A 26,997-nucleotide genomic window follows, 5' to 3' on the forward strand; every position below is an offset into this window, starting at 1 on the left:
TTAGATCATGTTCGCATGAAATTATACGTCTGTTTGTGTCTGTTTCTGTGCCGAGTTGATTAAACTTCCAGAAAACCGAAATAGTTGAATATAAGTTCATATGTAAATACATGTATGCCGTCAGTAATATTAATTTGTTATGTGTGAGATACCCGTTGTAAATTATTTTCGTCTGCAACATATGTTGGAGATCACTTTTGAGACCTATGATTGGTTACACTATGATATGTCTATTGGCCACTAACATATCATCCAATGAAATACAGGCCAAAACTGATTGCTCTGTGATGTACAAGTTAACTCCAGATGCAAGCGTAGTCAATAAAGTTTAGATAAAAAAAGATGTTTAAATTTTGTTTAAATCTGTTTTGGTTTTTAGAATAAGCATGAAATAGAAGATGACACTCGTGTCCATTAGATACCGTTTGTCTTACAACAAACACACTGTTAAAAAATGTATGCAACTCGTAATCGTCCATTAGATACGCTTTGAAAGCTCTCCTAAGACAAATGGTATCTAACGGTCACTCATGTTATACTATCTATATACTGTATTATAGGATCTATCCTGAGTTTGCGGCATTCTAAGATGTTTTCGACTAATAACTTTTTGTAACGACTTAAATTACTAATTAAATATATTTTCTTGTTTAGAAAATCAGTGTCTGTATATTCATTGTTTTTTTTTATCGTCCTAATATTTTTAACTAGCCTAATAAGTTCGTATGTACGAAAACAAATATACATGTATTAGGAAATAAAATGCAGTTTGACCTAGTGCAAATATTAGGACGATCAAAAACACGTTTCTATTTAGAAAAATATATTCAATATGTAATTACAGTCGTTCAAAAGTATCTGTTGGTCGACATCGCAGAAAACTCTGGATAGTGCCTTTAATGATCAAGGTGTAAGCTATATTAGCAGTTTGGCCAATGTAGAAAATGATTTAGCCAAACTCAGGTTTCAATTAGCTCAACAGAGAAGATGGTGGTAGATCCCTATATATATGTGCCACATTCAACTTTAATTCGCATTTGGTGATTTTTGCGACCGACAGCTTAAAGAAAGAATGCTAAATAAAGTATATTCCATACATATCTACTTTACATGGTATAGATAGGCGTACATATTGTTTTACTTGTCTTTTCACTATGATGCACGAGTTTACTATGTGGATATACATAGGCCTGCTAATGAATATGGTTGCGTTTGTTGCATATCAACCCTTGCAATTGCCCACGGCAATCGGCAATGCCGTGGAGATTGCCGTGGATTAAATTTACTTAGGTTTTTTTCCACGGCATGTTGGGGTGGGGTTGTTTTTGTTTGTTTGTTGTTGTTGTTGGGTTTGTTTGGGGGTTTTTTGGGTTTTTTTTTTTTGGGGGGGGGGGGGGGTGTTTGTTTTTTGTTTGTTTTTTGTGTGTGTGGGTGTTTTTTTTTGGGGTGTGTATTTTGGTTGTTGGTTTTTGTGGTGAGTTTTGTTCTTTTGCCGTACACATTTTTTTCATTGCAGGGGTTTAAATATAGGCCTATATGTTTTAAATTCAGACAGAGCTCTACTTTATTTATTTTGAATTCAATTATGCATGTAACCGCACGGTTAGCGCTAGATTTAACATGGAGACCTGCTCTCACGTTCCATGTCTTGCGGTTTCCATGATTCTGTTGTTTCACGTTTCTTCAATTAACTATGCATGTTGCGCGTGCGTGTCTATTTTCGGCGCACCGAAGCATGTTTGGAATTAGCGGCAGAAAATTAGTAACACGCGCGCGGTGGAATGTGTGTAAGAAGGTAAATATTTGGTAAAAGACATTCCGCAGAACACTGTGAATAAAAGGCGCCACTGCTAGTATTAGGTAGATACCTCTATTAGCTAACCAATCACTACATTGTTTTGTAATACCGTACTAATCAGGTTACACGACCTGCACAAGTATACTGTATGATTAATCTACTTAAAACAGCGTGAATACCTCCCATGTGGATAAAACCTATGTTACAAGTTATAATTTTTGTTTTGTTGTTGTTTGGAGATTTTAGTTTACTTGTTTGTTTGTTTGTTTGTTTTTGTAATCGGCCTCGGTGGCGTCGTGGTTAAGCCCGAGTTCGCAGCCCAATACCGACTCCAACCCAGAACGAGTTTTAATGACTCATTGGGTAGGTGTAAGACCACTACTCCCTCTTCTATAACACTAACCAATAACAACTGACAACTAACGCACTGTCCTGGACAGACAATCCAGATAGCTGAGGTGTATGCCCAGGACAGCGTGCTTGAACCGTAATTGAATATAAGTTGAAATGAAATACTTTTGTTTTATTATTATTATTTTGTAATTGTTTTTTTTTTTAATAATTTTTTATTATTACAATTCATCAGCAAACATACATAAGTAAATGCAATATGTAGGCCTCTATCAGTTTACAATATGTACTGCGTGGTTTCCTTGTTTTTATTATATATTTTAAAACATTTATTTGATCTTATTTTACTTTATTTTTATTTTTGTTGGTTGCAAATAGTAAAAATTAAATACGCAAATCTATAGCTAAATTAAACCAGATTATTATTTTTAATGGAACGAATTAAAATTTATTTTCAAGGTTACCTGGTTACTGAACTCTTGATAAGATTTAGCCCTAGTACTCTGACTGTAAGTGAGCTAGACGGACATTTGGACGGTTATGGCGCTCTTCGTCTAGCTCTCTTACAGTCGGAGTACTCGGGCTAAATTAGATTCAGCATTTACATGTCTTACTGGTTACACTAAACCAGGCGCAGATTGAGGGTGGGGTGAACAGATACACTTCGTCTGGCATTGTCTGTACACTACACCCTTCCACCTGATTACATGCTGTACACTAGACATGATTCATTCTCACCTTGAGACTTGTTAATTCATCATCATCATCGTCATCATCAAAACTACCATCACCAATATCTATTGTAAAAATTTAAAAAGTTAAAACTAGGACTATTTGTTTTAAAATAATTTATAAGGTTTGGGTTTTTTGTTGTTTTTATTATTATTAATTTTTTTAGATCTTGTTTTTGTTTTCTATTTTGTTGTTTTGTTTGTTTTGTTTGTTTGGGTTGTGTTTTTTTGTTGTTGTTTTGGTTTGGGTTTTTTTTTTTTTGGGGGGGGGGTCTTTAGGTTTGTTGTTGTTGTTGTTGTTTTGTTGTTTTTGTTGTTGTTGTTTTTTCACTTTAAAATATCAAGAGACGATAAATGATACATCAACACTAAATCGTAAAAGACAGAATCTCTCGAATCAGATTTAAGCCAAAGAAAAATGTGCCTGGATGCATCTGAAACCAATAGCAACATAACCATCAGCACTAACACCGTCAACACCACCACCACCACCACCACCACCACCAGAACCTCGCCACCACCACCAACAAAGTTATACTACTCGAAGATTTGTTTTGTAATTTTCATTTTAAATTAACTGAAATGGGGGGGGGGGGGGGGGGGGGCCACCCTCTGAATCCGACCAGTGGTTTAGATGAACAGTTGTTTATAAGGAAATAACATAATACATTTAAACGTAAACCAATCTGCCCCTTTGTGACGGAAATTATCGAGTTAAAAGTCTTCTGACAAAGGAATAAACAAATTAGTAAGATTTTCTTGTTATTTCAGCGTATACAGACCCCACGTTGCTTTTCTTCGCTCTAGCCGATTGTACTAATTTGCAGAAAATAAGCAGTTTCCTATTCTAGCGCTACGGGGTGCAGGAAACAACCTGTTGAGGTTTGCTGGGTTCGCTAAGGCTAAAGATGCAATATGTTAGTCGTAGTATTTTTACTACACGTGTCTACGGACCCAATGAAAGAAAGAAAGAAATGTTTTATTTAAAGACGCACTCAACACATTTTATTTACAGTTAAATGGCGTCAAAAATATGGTTAAGACACACAGATATTGAGAGAGGAAACCCGCTGTCGCCACTTCATGGGCTACTCTTTTTGATTAGCAGCAACAGATCTTTTATATGCACCATCCCACAGACATGATAGTACATACCACAGCCTTTGATATACCAGTTGTGGAGCACTGGCTGGAGCGAGAAATAGTCCAATGGGCCCACCGACGGGGATCGATCCCAGACCGACCGCGCATCAAGCGAACGCTTTACCACTAGGCTACATGCCGCCCCTACGGAACCAATGAATGAATTAATGACACCATATCGGCTTACTGGTGTCAAAGAAGGATAAAACATGAATGGAGTATAAAAATTATATGGTTATAGATAATATTGCATGAGTGGCCGGTATATTCCATTTATCTTACATCCAGTTGTTTTAAAACGCATGAGCGAAAGCGAGTTGGATACGTTTTTAAACGAGTTTAATCGATTCGAACGTGTTTTTTTTCTTTTGTATGGTATGGCATTGGCAACCAGGTCATCACCTAGGAGCAACCAGTCGTATGCTTTGAAAATCACACCTATATGTGTTATATAATTTAAAAAAAACGAATGATGTTCTCACCTGTAAGAAAAACTATTAAAGTACATGGCTTTGGTAATTATATGATATGAAACCAGCTTTAGAATGTTTTTATCGTGTGTATGTACCTCGTGACATATATTTTTATCTGTCTTAGTCATTGTTTCTCCCCGTCAGCAATCGCAAGGTGCATGGACTGTAGGTTCCAACTTTCTCGGCGGACCCATACATAGGGTTTTCCTCCTATCCCAACCAATGCCCCACGACTGGTAGCCTATGTATCAAAGCCGTGGTATTTTCAGTTTTCAGAGATCCCTTGTTGCTAATGCAAAAACAATGTAGTGGGTTTCTTCCGAAGAATGTATCATAATTATCAAATGTTTGACACCCACTAGCTTTAAAGACGCAGATCCTAGTTTTAACCATGTGAAAATGGACATTAATTTTGGCTATCAATGTTCTAGCTAGGCTTTTGATCTGGTCTGGGTATTTGCAAAGGCAAAAATTACTTTCAAAAATTTATTTATGAAAATAAATTTCGCATTTGACGTTCGGTCGAAGTTTATCATGATGGTCTACTTTCAACTAGGTGTTTGCTAGGTGGTGTGTGCTTATGTGCGTGACGGTGTGAGGATTACTTCGTATTCAAGCTTTGTAAGAATGCCCGTCTGCAGTCAAATCGACTAACAATAGAAAAGAAAAAACATACCACGTTACTGCTGTTGGCTTTCACAACTGTGGCCAAACAATGTATTGTCAAACGTTTTTTGGTTGGGAATTCAGACTTGTAACAACACTGTACACGCTTTGAGAAGAAAGCAAGATTTTGTATTTTTGTTTAACAATGAATTAGGGCAGGGCGGCGATAATCAGGGGCGGTGCGAACATAAACACGGTAGGCGGCACAAAACGGGGGCAGGGCGCAGCGCCCTCTATTTATTGTTAGCTAGAACAATGGCTATTCTACAAACCAGTGACACATTTGGATAACGTTATAATAGAGTGAAACAAGAGGTTGTGGCGCAGCAACGGGCAAATACTCTTTCAAAAATAGACTAGGGCTAATCTCCATAACCGTTACTTCACACACAAATGTGCGGGGTTTTTTAAAATTATGAAACAAAATGTATTTTGTGAAGACAAGAAACACTTCGGATGTACGGAAATGAATAGTCTAAACTGTAAAATCTAAGTAATGTCTGAATTCAGTTATCACTAACGGCTCTACTAGTGACTAAACACTTTAATTTTCATCGGTCACGGGCTTTAGTTTCACCTTACTGAACCTTACAATCCTTCTCTTCATATTGTGTTACACCCTTTAACGTGTTATTATGCAAAGGCATGAATACTGCATTTGCTCAGTCACAGTCACGCAAAGCTTACAACATTAATGCATACAAAGAAATGTTTTATTTAACGACGCACTCAACACATTTACGGTTATATGGCGTCAGACATATGATTAAGTTTGTTTTATTTAACGACGCCACTAGAGCACATTGATTTTTTTTATCTTATCATCGGCTATTGGACGTCAAACATATGGTCATTCTGACATAGTTTTTTAGAGGAAACCCGCTGTCGCCACATAGGCTACTCTTTTACGACAGGCAGCAAGGGATCTTTTATTTGCGCTGCCCACAGGCAGGATAGCACAAACCATGGCCTTTGTTGAACCAGTTATGGGTCACTGGTCGGTGCAAGTGGTTTACACCTACCCATTGAGCCTTGCGGAGCACTCACTCAGGGTTTGGAGTCGGTATCTGGATTAAAAATCCCATGCCTCGACTGGGATCCGAACCCAGTACCTACCAGCCTGTAGACCGATGGCCTAACCACGACGCCACCGAGGCCGGTAGTAGTAACAAATGCAACAAGGTCATGGAGACCACGAATCTTAACTAACGATGTCATGGGAAATAAAACGCATGTTGTATTGCCGTTACCTGCATGTTTTGTCGACGTTGCAGAAAACGGCTGTATAGTAAATTGGAATATTCTTTAATACACATTAATTATGGCGCGACTTAAAGTAATGGTTCTATTATAAGAAGAAATTGTAAAATGAGATCATTTCTATGTACTATAACGTGACAGCCAGGTTCTAATTCCCAAACTAGCATGTCAAAACGGCCATATCGGAGTGCGGGAACCAGTCAGTGGGTAGAGCATTCGCCTGAGGTGCTTGTGTCGAAGGATTTAACATCCTCGGTGAGCCCCCATTCGTTGATTTGTTAGCAAAGCTCCGTAATGTTTCTAGTATTATGTCTGATTTCGATTTACATTATATGCATTTCAGAAAAAAATCAATCACTATAACCAGTGCCCCATTACTGACACATCAAAGGCAATAGTAGGCTATGCACCGAACTGTTCTATCCGTGAAAGTTAAGTTTTTTCTTGTTTAACGACACCACTAGAGCACACTGATTTATTAATCATCGGTTTTTGGATGTCAAACATTTAGTAATGTTGACATATAAGTCTTAGAGAGGAAACCCGCTACATGTTTCTATTAGTAGCAAGGGATCTTTTATATGCACCATCCCATCTGGCGAGTGTTTTACCACTGAGTTACGTCCCACCCCTATGAGAAAGTGTATGATTAAAACAAATCCATCATTTGCGGGAATGTGGGATAGAAAAAATACACCTTCGGTGGTAAAAAATTAAACCGGGGTCAAGGCTCGAAATTTCCACCACCGATGGTGTACCTTGTCTATCCGATATGATGGCATATGATGGATTATGTTCTCTCATCAGTGTAAATAAACTAAATTATTTTACACGAACAAAGATGGATGGAAAAGAAACTCTTTTTTTTTCATATTGTTATGAAAATAAAGTACACTATCACATTTGCTGCGTTTGTTTTATAACACTGGTTTTAATAAAATAACAATCTGAAACTGTTACAAGTCTAATAAACACAGACATAAACATAGAGTTAATTGCCATTTTATGCATGAGCACGTGTTTTTCAGAGCTGGATAGTTCTGTCCCGTATACTCAATGATTTTGGTTTTTGTTAGAAATAGCCCATTTGGCGTTAGCGTTTCCCTTTCTCCCCTCCCGTGTGCAAATAACCATGTTAAGCTCCAAATAACTGCTTAAATTTGCTGAGGTGTCGCTAAAAAGGTTTATTTTGTTTAACGACACCACTAGAGCACATTGATTTATTAATCATAGGCTATTGGATGTCAGCCATTTGGTATTTTTGGGTAATAGTTTTAGGAAAAAACCCACCGTTATATATTTCCCATTATTAACAAGGGATCTGTTTCATGCACCATCCCACAGACAGGATAGCACATACCACAGCATTTGGTATGTATCAGTCGTGGTGCACTGGCTAGAACGAGGTGGTGTCGCTCAATAAATATATATTCCTTTCAACATCCCCATACTTCACGAATGCCTAATGCTTCATAGTAAATACAAACGCGAGCTCGTTCAGCCTGGTAAATGTGGTGTGAATGAAACAATTATTTTCACATGGAGGCGAAACATCATCTGCTCCGCGCATTTTTTGCATTGCATCGTGTCTTGCGGTCGGGATTCTCTTCCCGACATAGATCACACACGTGCGAACACGTTTATAGACACTGCACGGGGAACGTGTCTGCTACACGTGGTGTTTGTGCGTCTACAAAACACGACTTGTTATTGAAAACAACAGTCTGCGAAATGCGTACATGCACGACGTACTTACAACAGTCTAGAACATCTACCACGTGTCTGCTGACGCGACCAACGGGTGGGATAGCCAAGGCAACTGACCCCTGGAGCAGAGCCCTAAAAGTGGAGTTCGCGAATCCAGTAGCCTAAATATGAACCTCACTCCGCACCCCACCTACCCCCCTCCCCACACCCCCAAAAAAGAAGTTTGTTTTGTTTAACGACACCACTAGAGCATATTGATTTATTAATCAAGGCTATTGGATATCAACATTTCGTCATTTTGACATATAGTCTTTGGGAGAAAACCCGCTACATGTTTCCATTAATAGCAAGGGTTTTTTTTAATATGCACCATCCCACATACAGGATAGCACATACCACGGCCTTTGATATACGAGTCGTGGTGTACTGGCTGGAACGAAAGAAGAAAAAAGAAAGACACGTTATTTTGTCTATTTGACGATCATCTGAGCAAAATTTAAATAGCAATATTTTAACGCCTGTCAAAATTTGATGTCTCGTTTAAGCTTGATGTCAGGGTCCCTCCTACTACAACCACCCACCACCCCTACGCCCCCAGCTCACCATCTGGACCCTGAGCTCGTAAATACAATCGTATTGTAGCTCTTATTTAAGTTGAGAAGATACATTATAATGTTACAATAAAAACCATGATAAAATTTATGAGCCGATTAAAATTTCCTACATATGGTAAATGTGGCAGTTATAAATTATTCTAATTTATTTATGCATGTATGACGAAACATATGCCGTATGTTAATATAATGTACTAACGTACTGTGGAATGTATTGAACGGTGGATTTAGAATTAATGTGACAGAACATGTTGCACTACATGACACAATTCTGAGTGTAGCTTGCAGCATTAATTTTGCTGAGAGGGTGGGACATAGTCCAGTGGTAAAGCGCTCTCTTGATGCGCGATCGGTCCAGGATCGATCGCCGTCGGTGGATCCATTGGGCTATTTCTCGTTCCAGCCAGTGCACCACGACTGGTTTATCAAAGACCGTGATATGTGCTATCCTGTTTGTGGGATGGTGTATGAAAAAGATCCCTTGTTAATAATGGAAATATGTAGCGGGTTTCCTATCAAAGACTATGTGTTAAAATTATCCATTAGCAGATGATTAATAAGTCAATTCCAAAGTCTGCTACTAATGAAAAAACAATGTAGCTAGTTTCATCTCAGACAATATGTCATAATGACTAAATGTTTGACATCCAATATGATGATAAATAAATTAGTGTGCTCTAGTGGTGTCGTTAAACAAAACAAACTTTTAACTTTAATTTTGCTGAGTTTGCTGCCATTCTTATTGTAAAATGTCTTTGGCTGCCAGAGTCTTTTGATGACAAAAAGTGCATATCAAATACTTGTTTAGAACACCAATATATGTAATATGTTTCTGGTCATCTGGTAATACTCCAGACTAAATCTCACCTCCCACTAATATCGTAAGTACAAATATATAAGGAAATAAAATAAAATTTGTAGCTCCAACAAAGTAAGACAATCGGAAACAAACTGAATATACAGACATTGATATTTTAAACACGAAAACGAATTTAATATGTAATTTTAGTCGCAAACGGGGATCTATTAGTCATAAATATCTTAAGGAGATTATTGTTTCTATCCAGTTTACGACTGTTTCCTGGACTATGTACCGGACAACGGCAAGGCTGTGTCCCTCCTGGTTTATATTTATAATAACATAGGGGGCCTACTATAACACAGATAATTTTGTTACTTTCACTTTAATGTCGTAAATAATAACAATCATCATATTATAATGTATTAATTTTAAAACTATAATATAATCATTTTGTTATAATTATTTTGATTGCTGTATGCAAATATCCTCATATGCCGTTGGCTACGGCCTGGATGTAAATAAAGTTCAGTTCGGTTCAGGCAATACGCATTAATCCTAAAATAATCTCCTCTAACTGTAAACAAACACTGATGTATATATTTCAAGAAGAGTAAACTGAGAGGTTTAAAAAAGAAAGAAAAGATAATAAATAAATAAATAATTAACCCCACCACATAATAACTGTACTGTACTGTGCAATACAAACCATATTACATGTGTTCCAAAGCATCTTGGAAATAGCCGGCAGCGTCTCAGAATAAGCACTCTCCGCTAAATAGTAAACCTGAATCAACCTACTTATCTATTTATAACATAAATTACACAGCGGGCTTCCAATTTTACCAGACCGAAATAGTCACTACATTAGTTGCTGAGTCAAGCTTTTAGTTGTGATGAGTTACCAACAAAAGAGAGAGACGCGAGATCTTCTTGGTGGGTTCTCGAACCACTTGAGGCCCATCTCATTACGTTTATGTGTCTTAAACGAGCTGCAGATGCAACTGGTAATTAGTACTCGAGAAAACCATGTCAACGACCGTGCAAAATGTGCTGCGTATTGAAAATACAGAGTTGTGGATAGACAAGCGGACGAATTATTGACAAATACGTTTTAAAACGTTTGTTTTGTTTAACGACACCTCTAGAGCACATTGATTTATTAATTCTCGGCTACTGGATGTCAAATATTTTGTATTTTTTACCTAAAGTCTTAGAGAGAAAACCCTTTAAATTTGTCATAGGGTTTTACGTGCACATTCAGAGCAAGCTGTTGTAGCGCACGCCTGTCGTGGGGGCAAGAGCCGGCCTTGGCCGGCTCTTCCGTCCATGACAGGAAAGGTGGGGGGGGGGGGGGGGGGGGGGGGGGAGGAGGTATCGCCTGCACTGGCAGGTGAAAGGGAGCACCAGCAGCCCGATTGAATCGGTAGCAGGCGGGTGGTTTCCCATTAGTAGCAAGGGATCTTTTATATACACCATCGCACAGAGGCCTTTGATATATCAGTCTTGCTGCATTGGCTGGAATGAGAAAAATCCAAATAGGCAGAGAAATACGTAGTTACAATACATGTGTCATGTTGGGTGGGAAAAAGATAGCGGGAATCCGAAAGTATTTATTATGACAATACTTTCAGATATCTTATTCAACGGGTTTCATAATATTAATGTCAAATGTTTGTAAACAAGGTTTTGTTTGGGTTTTTTTGCTATACATGTATATAATTACTAGTAGTTCAGTTCAAACACGTTAGTAAGTAAAGGCTACAATTCAGTATTTTTGAATTCTTAGTCTTAAAACATAGAACTTTTGTTTTAACTGCTGAGACACTTTCAGTATAGGGATCTGCGTTTGCTATATTTCTTATACAATATATAACCGTTATATTTTAGTGTGGTATGTGAACGACCAACTAACCACTCGGCCGGCTGAGACATAAATCACATATCTACCTGCTAGTCTCGATCTGTGTACGTCATTCACCAACAGGCATGTGCTACACCTGTCCGCTGGGTTTCCTTACCTCACACAAGTCCATAGCCTCGTTATAGGAGCCAGTCTTCCTGTATGGAATGGCCAGGAACACTGCTATCTGTCGCTTGTATTTCACAATCGGAGATCCTTCTCCAAACGAGTTCACACTGTCCCATGCCTTGCTGCAGTACCCGAGTCCTGTCTCATGATCCACTAACTGAGAAAACAAATAGCCCAGTCTGGATTGAACGAGCATTTCTAATAAAACGTCTTTTCTAGTTCTCGCTAGAGATAAACTTTTCGAATAGCTTTTCCAAGCTTTGGGAAATTCACTGAGTCCGAAGTAAGCATTTCCCAAACAGAAGTGAATCCACCCGAACAGTTTATCGCCTGCGTCTTCAACCTGCAGGCTGTATCTACAGTACGTCACCGACTTCGAATATTCGCTCACCCGTTCGTTACAGAGGGCTAAATGGAAATAGGCCTGCGATATCATTAACGGATTGTTTACTTTATTGGCAAGTTCAATCTGCTGCCCGGCATAAGTCAACGCATTCCTGTACTTTCCCATATCACACAGAGCCATACAGAGATTGCCGAAGATGTCAAATCGGTCCGAGGCCTTTGTCGTTCGTTTCATTGCCGTTTCCCAGGCGTGGATCGCCTCGTCGAACCTCTGTTCTTCCCACAGTTTCGTCCCTCGGTCTCGCGACCTCCTCGCCAACGTCTGTCCCATTCTTATGAAATCTAAAATGCCAGAATACGCGTCGTGATAATTAACCATATGTATGCGAGAAATCAGAAACAGACACGAGAGTGAATGAATTAAAAAGTCAAATCGAGTTCATCTTATATACCGTCGGTGGCCCGATCGCAAGTTTTCCTTTCCCGCAGTGGTATCAAATTTCGTCTTAGAATGTCACAGGTCTCCTTTTTTATGCTTAAGTACAGAATTCAGCCATTTATATAGGCAATATATGTCAACAAACAAACGAAAACAATAACCATTATGCCAGTATTTTGTCAGTGTGCAACCTTGAAAGGGCGGTTCAATGTGTTTGCTGAAAACAGGTCCACAGGGCTGTGTTTGAACTCGTGTCACCCTTGAATGGAATTTAGAAAAATCAACTCCCGAAATTTCCTTGATTGGCCGACTCGTTCTTGTTCACCTTATTTGCCAACTTTAATAAATTACAGTTGATCTTATTTCAATAATATCCGGACTGGGCCTACTTCAAAGGCAGCTGATAATATAGAAATGTTAAACAGTTAAAATATATTTTCGGACGTACGTTTTCTTCAATGACAATGTTCGTGCTTCCAAATGAAAACGCCTACTGTTCTGAACACAAACTTTTAATGATACATTTTTTTCTATAAACCCCGGACCTGTTTATTATTTGACTGTTAATGCACTCTCCGGGTAAGAAGCTTGTTAAAACAGCGAGTTAAAGTTTAGGGTTATGAGCTCTTCATCGGGAAATACACAAGGATGTTACATCTTGAAAATATCACCTTTTCCTGCTGGGGTTGATCCTACAGGTTATTACCCTAAACATGCAATCTTCCTTTTCCCTTGACGTCTCACCCATCATGAATATATATTATTAAAAAAACTAGTATTACATTTCAAAGTACAAACAAATACCAAGAATTAATTCATATATACATTTTTTTTCTTCTTCAAAAAATATGCATTGGTTCTTCTTTTGGAAATGTCACTTTGTGAAAACATCAGTTATTTTCAGTATAATTATTATAATGATGTCTAGGCGTCATTAAATAAAATAATAATACTAAAAACTAAAAATAGTTCCATTCACCAAATGTAATCCATGAATTCCTCGGTAACACATTCACCACGAGAAGACTAAGTTCATTAGCCGTCCACCTCTACCTGCCTCCAACTGCAATACCAGATCATCACTGTTGTTGAATATGTACTTCCCAAACCAAATGTAAACGTCCCTCTGTAGCGGTATATCCCGAGCTCTTACTTTCTCGCCCGAGCACTAACTTTCTCGGCTTTGTGAAAAAAGCAGACGACCGAACAGCCATTGACAAGCCACACGAGGCGTCTGCTTAGTGTTAAAATGCCAGGGTTAAAATTCCATCATCTGTTCAATAGGAGCCAGTTTACTGTACTTTAGAAAAGTAAGATAACCGGTGGTGTAGTCTATAACTAGCGTGATTAGAGACCAAGATGAGTATTTGCCAACACGCAATTAATTTTTACAGCCATATAGCCCGTGTAAATTTAGCATATCAGATAGCAGACGAACTCTTTCGGGGTTTTTTTCTTCAACATTTCTATCAATGCCAGTGGTGTGAATGAGCTTCGGTTGAGCTATAAGTCGTATATGTTATTGTTACCATTGACGCTTCCTCTAGCACACCACCTTCAACCCCACCTCCACCTCACTGTCACCTCCACGGCCACCCACACCAAGAAAACATTTTAGGTACTTCCCTGATTACCGAATCTAACGCCGTTGCTTGTTGTTGTGCTTGAGCAAAAATCCCGTCGAGACATCTGAATGTGCAAAATGTTTTGAAAAAAAAAAAAAAAAAAAAGAGAACCGAAAAAAAGAAAAAAAAGAGAGAAAAACAAATAATAATAAAAGAAAGAAAAAAAGAAAGAAAGAAGAAGAAAAAGGTCAAGAGCAAGGAGAAGAAGGGAACAAAAATCCGCCAAGGCAATACGCTGGACCAAGTGAGAATTTAATGGGAAGGGCGCAAACAGTGGAAGGAAGTGGGCGATATTTAACGAAAGATAGCCGGCTACGAAAAGAACCCAGGAATATTTGCTCTCCCGACCTCATGTAAACTTCGGCAGAGCCCCCAAAACAATGCCATATGTTTTTCACGTTTGTTAGATCGATACTGAGATTTGAGCACGTTATACAATGATTTCTTTTTTTTATATAAGGAAAACCTTTAATCCTGGGAGAAAAACAAAGTTACACGTATACAATGGAATTGCACTAGCTAGGCCCTAGCTTTACTAGATGTGTGATCTAACCGGACATTAACACATTAGCTTCCGTTATTTCCGCATATTTATTGATCCCTGTATTTAAATCTGTAAAGAGAGACAGCCAGCAGCAGGCATTAATATTATTTCCTGGATTAAAGGATTGTGTGCAAACCGGTGTCCCACTACTGGTACGTCACAGGCCGCACGCGGTGTATGTACTGCCCTGCCTGTGGGGAAGTACATAACAAATATCACTGGCTGCTTTTTCAGAGTAGCCTATGTGATGGCCGCGAATCCCGCATCTTTCTCTCTCTCTCTCTCTCTCTCTCTCTCTCTCTCTCTCTCTCTCTCTCTCTCTCTCTCTCTCTCTCTCTCTCTCTCTCCATTCCCACCCCGTATCTTCATCTGTATTTGTCTTGTTCAAGCGTAAAATATAGCAATAGTTTTCCATTAAATATATGTAGTTTAAAATGCTGAGGTGTCTTTAAAAATATTCCTTTTCTTATAATTCAACCATGGAAAGAAAACCCCCAAACAAAACAGTAACAATTTAACGCCCCCCAAAACACACACACACACACACACACACACACACACACACACACACACACACATACCTCTCCGATAGCAATAATAAAAAAGAAAGAAAAAACCCAGTCCCAATATGTTACCTGTAGCAACCATTAAACGCTTTACGTGTTTGAAATACTTTCTTACCTAACCACTATATCTGTCTCTCTCTCTCTCTCTGTCTGTCTGTCTGTCTGTCTGTCTGTCTCTGTCTCTGTCTGTCTGTCTGTCTGTCTGTCTGTCTGTCTCTCTCTCTCTCTCTCTCTCTCTCTCTCTCTCTCTCTCTCTCTCTCGCTCGCTCGCTCGCTCTCTCTCTCGCTCGCTCGCTCGCTCTCTCTCTCTCTCTCTCTCTCTCTGTCTGTCTGTCTGTCTGTCCCTGTCTGTCTGTCTGTCCCTGTCTCTCTCTCGCTCTCTCTCCTCTCCTCTCTCTCTCTCTGTCTCTTTTTCTTTCTGTCTGTCTGTCTGTCTGTCTGTCTGTCTCTCTCTCCCCCTGCTCTCTCTCTCTCTCCCTCTCTCTCTTCTCTCTCTCTCTCTCTCTCTCTCTCTCTCTTCTCTCTGTCTCTCTCTCGTCTCTCTCTCTCATCCTCTCTCCTCTCCCTCTCTCTCTCTCTCTCTCTCTCATCTCTCTCTCTCTCTGTCTCTCTCTCTCTCTCGTCTCTCTCTGTCTGTCTGTCTGTCTTTCTCTGTCTGTCCCTGTCTCTCTCCCCTCTCTCTCTCTGTCTGTCTCTATCTCTCTCTCTCCGGCTCTCTCTCTCTCTGTCTGTCTGTCTGTCTGTCTGTGGTCTGGCTCTGTCTGTCTCTCTCTGGCTCCTCTCCTCTCTCTCGCTCCTGTCTGTCTCTCTCCTCTCTTCTCTCCTTCTATCCTAGTCTATCTCTCCTCTCTCTCTCTCTCTCTCTCTCTCGTCCCATCTCTCTCTCTCTCTCTCTCCTCTCTCTCTCTCTCTCTATTCAGTGTCCAAATAAATAAACAATACATTTTACTGTTATTTAAAATCTAAATACACAAGCAAATAACAAACAAACAAACAAACAAACAAACTCAAAACAAAAACAAAAACAAAACACAAACAACAACCACACAACTTTATACATATACATTAAAACACTCGTATAAAGATACCTATATGCTATAATATTATCACCTTTATATGAACACCACTTCCTAAAACAACTAAAAGTTACTGCATGTTTTCAAATTACTGATATAATAATCTTAAAGCTGTACTCTTTCGAATATTTATTATTATATAACCATTGAACATGAAAGAAAGAAATGTTTTATTTAACGACGCACTCAACACATTTTATTTACGGTTATATGGCGTCAGACATATGGCTAAGGACCACACAGATATTGAGAGAGCAAACCCACTGTCGCCACTTCATGGACTCCTCTTTTCGATTAGCAGCAAGGGATCTTTTATATACACCATCCCACAGACAGGGTAGTACATACCACGGCCTTTGATATACCAGTCGTGGTACACTGGCTGGACATTGAACATGAAGTATGGAGCATGAGTTGCTACCAATGCCTATTTTTTTTTAAAATAAACGGAACCATAGATTGAGATGTACACGACAAGTCAACATTGATTATTAACAGCCGGTCACTGGTGCTAAGCTCGAAAACTGAAGAGAACAAAAGGTTTGGAAATGTACCGACAATTTGTGTTTGGTTGTTACCCAGTGCGTCCATCAAATCATGTAAAATAAATAAACTCATAAATTACGGACATTTCAATCTGTATGAAAAAGGACGTCAGTGCACCAGAACTGGTTGGATTTCTTCTTGGCTTCGGTTTAGGATCGATCCTCGTCGGTGGGCCCATTGGGCTATTTCTCGCTCCAGTCAGTGCACCACCATTGGTACATCAAAGGTTGTAGTATGTGCTATCCTGTCTATGGGATGGTGCATATAAAAGATCCCTTGCTACTAATGAAAAAAAATGTAGCGGGTTACTTCTCCAAAACTATATGTCAAATTACCAAATGTTTGACATCCAATAGCCGATGATTAATAAATCAATGTGCTCTAGTGGTGTCGTTAAACAAAACAAACTTCTTCTTGGCTTCACGAGAAAACAAAAGTGAACTAGCTGTCTAATAGGTTCATTAGATTTTGCCTTGAGTGCAAAATATTTGTCGTTTTGGATGGATGGGTGGTTCCACTTAGTAAGATTTAATGCTGAATAATAACACTGATATGAATAATGAACAATAAAAAACCCAAATAGGGGTCATTTAATACCGAAATAGTTCTATACGCAAGACACTCTTCAAAGACATCTGACTGCAATACATGTATTATTATGGTATTAGTGACAGACGCCGATGGCTTGCTGTTTTTGCTTTTCACATGTCAAGCAAGAACTGGACATATGCTGGGAAAAGTCACCAGAATATCGTCACAATTTGCTTACGTTTTACACACTGATTAGCAGCGATTCTACTTTATATGGTGTGGAGTAATATCACTGCCGGTCATTATGTTAAAGTGACAGACCCTAGTTGTTAAACACTACGACGCATATTTCACGATTAAAGCCATTACAGATGTGGGACAGGCGCCCCCCCCCCCCCCACCCTCTCTCTCTCTCTCTCTCTCTCTCTCTCTCTCTCTCTCTCTCTCTCTCTCTCTCTCTCTCTCTCTCTCTCTCTAAATTTTATCCAAATGTGATGCAGGTTTGTAGATTAACTAAAATTAGTGTCCATTTCCACAGGCTGAAACTAGGGTCTGCGCCTTTAAATTGCATTTTGAAAATAATAGCTTTCAAACTTTGAAGGAGTCTGGGAAGAGGTGGTTACTGAAGACAGACCGAAAGGTTTTAGCCGGGTCATTTAAAAGTGTATAACTTCTACTGCCTACGCATGTACCATGTGGAAGTGATGCTTGTACGTTGTATTTAATACAAGCTCATTACCATACAATGGTATGGGTTGAACATTATATACCCATTCCAGATAGTCATCACCTTCAGCAGTGGGATGGAATGTTGTTGATGAACAAAATAACAATGCAAGACCAGTGGCGGATCCCGAAAATCCATTCAGAGGGGCCCCAATGACATGAGGCGGAATGGATTTCTCTTTGTTGCTTTTGTTACATAACTATTTCAGTCAAGACTAACATATGCTAAATGACTCCTGGTATCATATTTGATGCAATAAATCAAATCTAGAGTAATGAATGAAGGAAATGTTTTATTTAACGACGCACTCATCACATTTTCTTTACGTTTATATGGCGTCAGTCTTATGGTTAAGGATCACACAGATATTGAGAGAGGAAACCTGCTGTCGCCACTTCATGGGCTACTCTTTTCGATTAGCAGCAAGGGATCTGTTATATGCACCATCCCAAAGACAGGATAGTACACACCACGGCCTTTGTTACACCAATTGTGGGGCACTGGCTGGAACGAGAAATAGCCCAATAGGTCCACCGACAGGGATCGACCCTAGACCGACCCGCATATCAAGCGAACGCTTTACCAGTGGGCTACGTGCCGCCCCTAGAGTAATGATATGAAACAAACTACGTTTCCAAAAATACCTTTACCACAAGTCTTACTGCTTATTTGGTGGCCATTCTTGGATCATGTCATACATATATGTTGTACTCATTTTATTTGTGTGGTATGCTTTGACATTTTAACGTTTTCTCGCAATTATAGCACCAAATAAGACTTGTCAATTGTCAATTTTATAAAGAATTGTGACAAAGATTAGCCATTTTCTGTTCCTCCATCTTGCTTTTTAAAATCGTTTTTCAGATATTCAACATTGATGTTAAATGTACATGTATATGTTTTGTGACATTTAATGCTATTAGCATCCTATAAATATTACTGGAATAGTTTTTTATTAGATAATTTCTCGCCATTTTATTTTTGTCCATTTTGAAACATAAAACGTGAATTTCTCAGATGGCCAACACAGTTTTTATAAATGTATCACTGCATAGCCCTTCCAATCTATGTAAAGTATCTTGCAACATAGTATACTTATTAAGCTATGATATTTGTGTTTTTTTCGTGCAGATCAAAATAATAAATGCTATTCGTGAACCCAAGACAGTGGTTTAAAATCCTTTAAAAACAGCAAAAAGACGTGCCAGAATAGTGCTAAAGGGAGTCAATGTATCAAACGTTTCTGACAGAGGGCCCCCTTACCTTTTCAGACTTTAGTACATGTACCACTCAATCCCCGCGTTAAAAACACTCCGACGACCTATATAATTAGCTTGCCTTGCCGTGCTAACCGTACGAACTGCCCCGGAGTCGGTCACTGGCAAAGTCAGAGACTGAATCCGGGGTGGGCATGCCTAAACCCTAGGGATATGGGCACGTTAATAGAGTACCCGATATCCGAACTAGACAGGTTTTGTTTTAAATATGAAATAAGCTCTCTCTCTCTGTCTGTCTCTCTGTCTCTCTCTCTCTCTCTCTCTCTCTCTCTCTCTCTCTCTCTCTCTCTCTCTCTCTCTCTCTCTCTCTCTCTCTCTCTCTCTCTCTCTCTCTCTCTCTCTCTCTCAATGGTATTTTACTATCCTCGTAAATTCAAAGTAGGACATAACAGTTTCATAGACAATATTTATTTCTGTTATTGTTAATAAGGAGGAGTGGTCAAAAGGTGTAGCATGTGGCCTATAAACATATTTCCCATTATAAAACAGAAGTAATTATATTCTAAAGAAATATCAAGATATTTGCCAAGAACATTTCACCTGAGCAAAAACACAGCAAGTTTGCCAAAAACAAGGTGTAAAAATGTTGCGCTGGGTGTACGGGATGATTTTGTAGATGATTATATAGGCTATATCCGATATCAATTTCACCAAGATGTGAAGACCAAACTAACTTTTAGCATCAAATGGGTGGTGCTGGGGTACGGTTATGCTCATTGATTGATAAATGATTGACTGATTGGACTGATTGATTGTGATATTGGTTGATTGATTGATCACCCGATTGGACGGTGACTGACTGACTGACTAACTTTGAGCATGACAAATGACTGAACTGATGATTGTTGGGATTGATTGACGATTATTGACTGATTGATTGATTGATTGATTGATTGATTGATTGATTGATTGATTGATTGATTGATTGATTGATTGATTGATTGATTGATTGATTGATTGATTGATTGATTGGTTGATCGGTTGATCGGTTGATCGGTTGACTGACTGACAGCCTGACTGATTGATTGATTGATTGATTGATTGATTGCCTGACTGATTGATTGATTGATTGATTGATTGATTCATAGACATGCACCTTCCAATGACTTATAATATATCCCGTTTTATAAATTTATTTCATAGTACTATTCTTGTTTTTGTTTCTTTTTATCTTCTTCTTTTTTTCTTCTTCTCCCCCCCCCCCCCCCCCTCCCCCAGGTAAATTAAATGTAAGGCGCCACATTTTTATGGGTGGGTTGATACACTGCTAAAATATCAGTTTTATTAGAAATGTTAACATTATCCACATTAGAAATCTATTTGACCTGGAGGTACGGAGAAGGGAGAAAACTCATGTTTCTGACACGCATACATGTCACGTGACTTGTGGAAGTTTAGCAAGATGGCCGATTGTATGGGATTTTGGCAAATGGGTAAACAAACCTCTAGCTTATTTAAACAAATATATTCTTGCATCCAGAATAATATAATGTATAGGTTTTAGTCCTGTTATTAGTTTTGAGTTCTGTAGCGTAAGCTGATAGTCCATGATGTAGCCTAAACACGCATTAACCTGTTACCGCAAACCTGCATTACCTCCTGAGACTCCTCAAACTTGCCTAAGCCTAAGGATCACTTTCGACTTTATTCATCCCTCTTCAGTTCCCTCTCCAAGACCAGTGTATTCATTTTTAAAAATGATAGAAAAATAAAAATAAATAATTACAAAAATAAAAATAAAATAAAATGCTTCAAAATTAATCCAAGTGGCAGTGCATAATTCATAAAATTTTATTTCTTTAAAGTTCTAAGACTAAGACTAAGAGGTGTGTGACCCCTTTTAGGCCATTAGTTTATTTGGAACAATTGTTGTATGTATCCTGGAGTAATCAATAGTTGTTGCAAAAATTGTAAATGAATTCTAATGCATAAAATACTTAACTTTAGGCGAAACACCTCAATATCTACGGGATAAAATTTTGCCATATGTTAATCCCACTAATCGTTTTACACTCAGAAATCAATGTCCATTCACTCCACCAACATGCCATACTAATTCATATAAAAACAGCTTTATTCCTAATATTTTGGAGTTATGGAATGATCTTGACAGTTTAACTCAAAATGAACCATATCTGCGTATCTGTAAAAAATTAATAAAAAAGGGAAATCCCAATCCTTCATCTACTCTCTATCTTTATGGAAATCGTAAATGTAACATTATCCATTGTCAGCTTCGTAACTATGCTAGCAACTTAAACTATCATTTATTTTTAAGCCATCTTTCTGATAGCCCAAGCTGTGCATGTGGAGATAACTGTGAAGATAATTTTCATTATTTTCATTATTTTTATGTCTGCCCTCTGTTCATCAGACAAAGATATGATTTATTTGCATTGTTATGGAATTACCTTGATATCGTAGACATTGATTTACTACCATCCGGGTCAATAAACCTACCAATTGAAGAAAACAATTTAATTTTTAACGCAGTACATAAATATATAGCTGAAAGTAAGAGATTCGAGTTGAACTAACTTGTTATTCTGATCTTACTGCCCCATATAAGGTTAGCTCCAACAATAAGATCATTACTATCATGTTTTATCTCCACTATCCCATTTCTATTCTATCTACTCTCTACCCTTTATTACTATATATTAAAAAATATTAATTATCTTAAATATTTTTATGCCATTAGACTTTGTTATTATGCTTTAGATATATATGATTATGAATATTGTCTGATGTCCATCTTGTTTAGGAGAGCACTTACATAGGCTCTGCCTGTTGTGCAATCCTTTTGATTCTTTTTTGATCAATAAAATATCTCAAAACAAAACAATAGTTGTGCATATAAAGACACACAGAAATACTTGCGTACCCCTCCCTTTTCGTGTATTCAGCAGGGCATAAAATTTGGCACGAACGATTTTGTCGTTCATCTGTCGGTTATGCAAAACCAATATCGACATGAACGACGGATCATTCGTGCAGAAAAAAACTATAATCGCTCGTCAGAAAATGTAAACTGACGTGTTTTGGCTAATATAACTATTTTTGGAATAAAATAATAAGAGAACGGGCCTAGCATTGCAGATGTGAGAAAAAAACAATGTATCTGTTTGAACTCGACATCGCGGTCAATTACAAAGATATATATATATATATATATATATATACTCTTCAAAAGAAGAAACGCAAAACCACATTGTCGTAACATTTGGAGAATTGATTTAATTATTGAATGGTGAGTCCGATAATTACCAAATGTTGCAGGATTGTTCACAATTCACTCTAGTCCATTGTGAGTAAGTGATAGGACACACCACCAAGGTCAAGGTCATCTGGAGTCAATACCGGGTGTGGCCTCCGCGTGTGTTGACAACTGCCTGGCACCGCCTGCCCATTGAAGCAACCAGAGTACGGATGACGTCCCGGGGGATGGTGGCCCACTCGGCCTGCAAGGCTGCTGCCAGCTTGGGCAGGGTCTGGGGCTGTGGTTGTCGCTGTCGGAGGCGTCGGTCCAACTCGTCCCATAGATGATCAATTGGGTTCAAATCCGGTGATATCGATGGCCAAGGAAGGACATTAATGTTTGTTGTTCTGTAGGAAAGCCGTTGTGAGACGTGCTGTGTGAGGCCTGGCGTTGTCATGTTGGAACACTGTGTTGGCGTTGGCCATAACTGGAACGATGTGTGGCCGGAGGATCTGGTCAATGTAGCCCTGTGCATTCAGGTTGCCCTGCACGTGGACCAGGTCAGTTCTGCCAGTGTGTGAGATGGCTGCCCACACCATGACACTACCCCCGCCGAATCTGTCCACTTCCTGCACGCAGTTTGCCGCATAACGTTCACCACGACGCCTATACACGCGACATCTTCCATCATGACGTCGGAGCAGAAATCGGGACTCGTCACTGAACCACACCTGTCTCCATCGCAGTTGAGGCCATTGTCGATGAATCTGGCACCACTGCAGTCGGAGTCGACGGTGTTGTGGTGTTAAGATGACACCTCGAACTGGACGTCTGGCACGAATTCCTACCTCACATAGGCGGTTCCGTACGGTCTGGTCGGATATCCTGCGCAAACCTGGTATTGCTGCGGCTGTGGAGGTGGCAGTAGTCAATCGTTCCCGAAGGTGGCGTACCCGGATGTAGCGGTCCTGCCCGGGGGTAGTGACCCGTGGTCGACCGGATCTAGGGAGGTCACGTGTTGATCCATGTTGCTGGTAACGGTCCCACAGTCTGGAGATGGCAACGGCCGTTCTGGATTCGCCTGCGTCTAGTTGGCCGATGGCATTGTTTCTCTGCGGTTCACTGAGACGTGGCATGTCCTGGATTGTCAACTGTCGGCCAGATACAGAGGCCAGGCAAGTGAACACCCTGCACTTTTATACTGTCGGTGTTCATGTTGCACGTGCAGACAACGCACGTGCAGTGGTGACATGGTTTGCACGTGGCTGCGTTTTTGCGAATATTCACATTTTGAAACTTTATTTTACAGTAGCTGCGTTTTATCGAATGTAACCGTGGGAATGTGTTTGGGACATGCAATGACCATATATTCACAAAGCATGAACCGGTAGGAAACATAAAATCGGAGTTATAACCCATTTGTACCCTTTTGCGTTTCTTTTTTTGAAGAGTATATTTAAAGGTACATGTAATAAATACAGAACCTCACATATGTTATTTTCGCTTCCTATTTATTGCACACGTTTATTGTGAGCAAGAACATACCACTAGACCGCTATGTGGTCTCGTGGTAAATATTATTTCGCACAATAAACGTGTGCAATAAATCGGAAAGCGGAAAAAACATATATGAAGTTCTGTATATTTATTTACGTTTTGACACCTGTGTGGTTAGGTACCGTATTTGACCGGAAATAAGCCCAGGGGGCCAAGACAACTCATTGTGAGCTTAGCATGGGGTGGGCTTATTCCCAGACAAGGGGCCAGTTTTGTTGGGGAAAAAAATTATAATAATTAAAATAAATAATAATAATTAAATGTACTAGGAAGAAAACAAAAAACGTTTAGTAGCATATCTATTAATTGATGTTCCATTTGTTATTAATAAATAATAATTGTTTATTAATTAAATTGGGGGTTTTTTACTAGTATCTAATTATCAGAAACACACCTTCTATGTTACAATTACTTACCAGTGCTGTTTATTTACATCCAACATTTAATGCTGAGAAGACTTAAAACAACAGCAATTAACAACAAACTCAATAGCGTATACACACGTTTTTGACACAGTCAGCCAGCTCGCACTACAAAAAATTGTCAATCTAAGGTCATTGTTCTTAGCCAATCAGAATATGGTATTTGCTTAATTAGCATTAACTGCGGACCCAGTGTGGTGGTAAAAATAGACATTGGTTTTTAGTTCATACTTGGGCTTGGATACTTCAAAGAAATACTGCAGGCATGAAATTGAAAACAATGTTACACACTGTTATTGTTAGACTGCTAAATCTCACTGGTGGTAAAATATTGTGTTACATTTGTGTTTAATTATCTGCAGGAGGTATGACCTTTTAAATGAATTTTGAGCAAACTTGCAATTTCGTGTTATTTATAAGGTGACGAAGTTGGGGGTGGGCTTATTTACGAATGAGGGCCTAATTTCTTAAATGCTATCAAAACGGAGGGGGGCTTATTCAAAGACATGGGTTTATTTCCGGTCATATACGGTATATATATATGCATTAATTCTGAAACATGTATTGTAATGAAAACAAGTACAACCCTTGCTAAATCAATTTATTAAAATATGACATACACAGTGAAGAAAATAGTACGTTTAATAAGGGACTTTAAAATAACGAGGTGGAAATTAGAACATGATGAAACACTGAGTTGCAGCATCGATTGGATCAATCGAGGATTCGCAGAACTTCAGGTCTTTCCATTCAGACCCGGAAGCTCAAAGCTTCCGGGAAATCCCCGTTTCTTTCAGACTATTGTTTGGTGCCAAGTACTCCCCTGTAACAGAACCGATGGGGTAGCGAGCTGAAATGTAAATGACAGCTTTCAAGTTAGTCCCAGCATACCAAATAATAATAATAATTTAGTATTTATGATAAGATTTGAAGAAAAGCTATGAAAATCGCCCATCTTAGATTCTCATTTGATTACCGTTGCTGGTTAACCTTTTCATTTGTATCTTAACCACTGGAGAAAATCGTTCATGCAAACACTAAAACCACACGAACGACGTATCGTTTGTCTGAAAAAAGGTGTGATGTGTTGCATGTTTCTCTCTTTTTCTACCAAGTAAAGGTATCATTGATACTGAATACTGTAACTATACTGAGATAAATCACCCCCAAAATACTGATAACAATACCAAACCTGAAATTTCAATACCGACTAGCTCTAAAGTCATATCAAGTAGTTATCAGCAATCCATATACATTTAACTGTACATTACTCAGTGTGTGATTTTGAGGAGAGTCCGGGAGCCTGAGGCTCACAAAATTTATATGGGACTCTTAACATGGCTAGCATACGAGCCCGAATGACTTGTAAATGTTATTTTTACATATTACATTGATTCTTTGTAATAACACAGTCAACATGTATCTTAAAACCCTGGGCTCACTGGGTTGGTGGTGGGCTCTAAATATTTGCAAACAGGGAGCCCTGCCAAAATTGCACACTTGTACTGTAGTACTTTTATTGCATACATGTACCATTTTAATGTGTATTAAATAGTCATAAAGACCATTTTGACCATGCTATAAAAAATGTTTTATTGAACTATTCACGTATAATACTAGATCTTGCATGCATAGTTCACGTTTACTCGAATGATGTCATGTCTTAGTGAATTCCACAGAACTGAACTAAATTTCCATACACAATAAGTTGTCTTAACTATTTAATTAAACTTTTGTTATTCATAATATACAAAGGTGGTATGTTATAAATACAGAACCACATACCAGTTGTTTTCCCATGTTTATAGTGTGCAATGTTTATACCACTGAACTGCTATGTGGTCTTTTAAAGCCCTATTCTAGCCGGCAAAAAAATGAAGATTATTTTTGCCAAAATTTGACTCGAAGTTCACCAAGTTATTAGCTGAAGTGAGAACTATTCCGATTTCAATAACAAAATCACACAACAGACTTCAAAACACCAACTTGTGTAATGTCACAAGCTAACATAACATCTTGTCAGTCCGTGGTTTTACTTGGGTGCCAAACTGGACATCAACTCACCGTGCTGATTGCAGGGACCAGTCAAGCATTGAGTAGTTCTCAGCCAAATTCATTTCAGTAATGCCAGGAGATTCTAGTTTTACTTCAATTTTAACATAATAATGACAAATTAATTATCATTTATTTAATACTATCGCATTTTAATAAATAAATTTTAAAATTGTTTTGCTTAAATTTTATTACTAAAGTGCTGTCGGAAATAGAATAAAAATGATTTTCGTCGATTATTTCTTACATATTAAACTGAAATTAAAAGAAATATGGCAGTAAACAGGTGATTTGTGCACTTTATTGGAACAGGTTATAACAAAGTTTGGTCAACATATGTCAATTTCATTGCTATAACAATATGTGAGAGACCGTTTTTGATGATGGTTTACCCCTATTCCTCTCCCAAACTAAATATTTGTAGACATTTATAAGTAACTTTTGAGCAAAACTGTCAAGAACCATTTTGAGTTTGTGATCTATTTTTCGATATTAAAGGTGCTATCTCAAAGTTGCA

General features: G+C 38.6%; 2 protein-coding genes across 2 annotated transcripts in view; one reads left to right on the forward strand and one right to left on the reverse strand.

The window, feature by feature from the left end:
- The window catches only part of LOC121372230 (43 kDa receptor-associated protein of the synapse-like), a 34,783-nt gene extending 21,688 nt beyond the window's left edge, over window positions 1-13,095 (reverse strand). Inside the window, exon 1 of the mRNA XM_041498521.1 lies at window positions 11,564-13,095. Coding sequence (XP_041354455.1) covers window positions 11,564-12,298 — 735 coding nt within the window. The 5' untranslated portion in view covers window positions 12,299-13,095. The remainder of the gene's footprint in view (window positions 1-11,563) is intronic.
- Window positions 13,096-20,645: 7,550 nt separating this feature from the next.
- Window positions 20,646-26,997, forward strand: part of LOC121369970 (extracellular matrix-binding protein ebh-like) — a 58,993-nt gene continuing 52,641 nt past the window's right edge. The window contains exon 1 of the mRNA XM_041495052.1: window positions 20,646-20,683. The gene's annotated coding sequence lies outside the window, so the exon portion shown is untranslated. The remainder of the gene's footprint in view (window positions 20,684-26,997) is intronic.

Source organism: Gigantopelta aegis, chromosome 4 (assembly GCF_016097555.1).
Source record: "Gigantopelta aegis isolate Gae_Host chromosome 4, Gae_host_genome, whole genome shotgun sequence".
Classification (NCBI taxonomy): domain Eukaryota; kingdom Metazoa; phylum Mollusca; class Gastropoda; order Neomphalida; family Peltospiridae; genus Gigantopelta; species Gigantopelta aegis.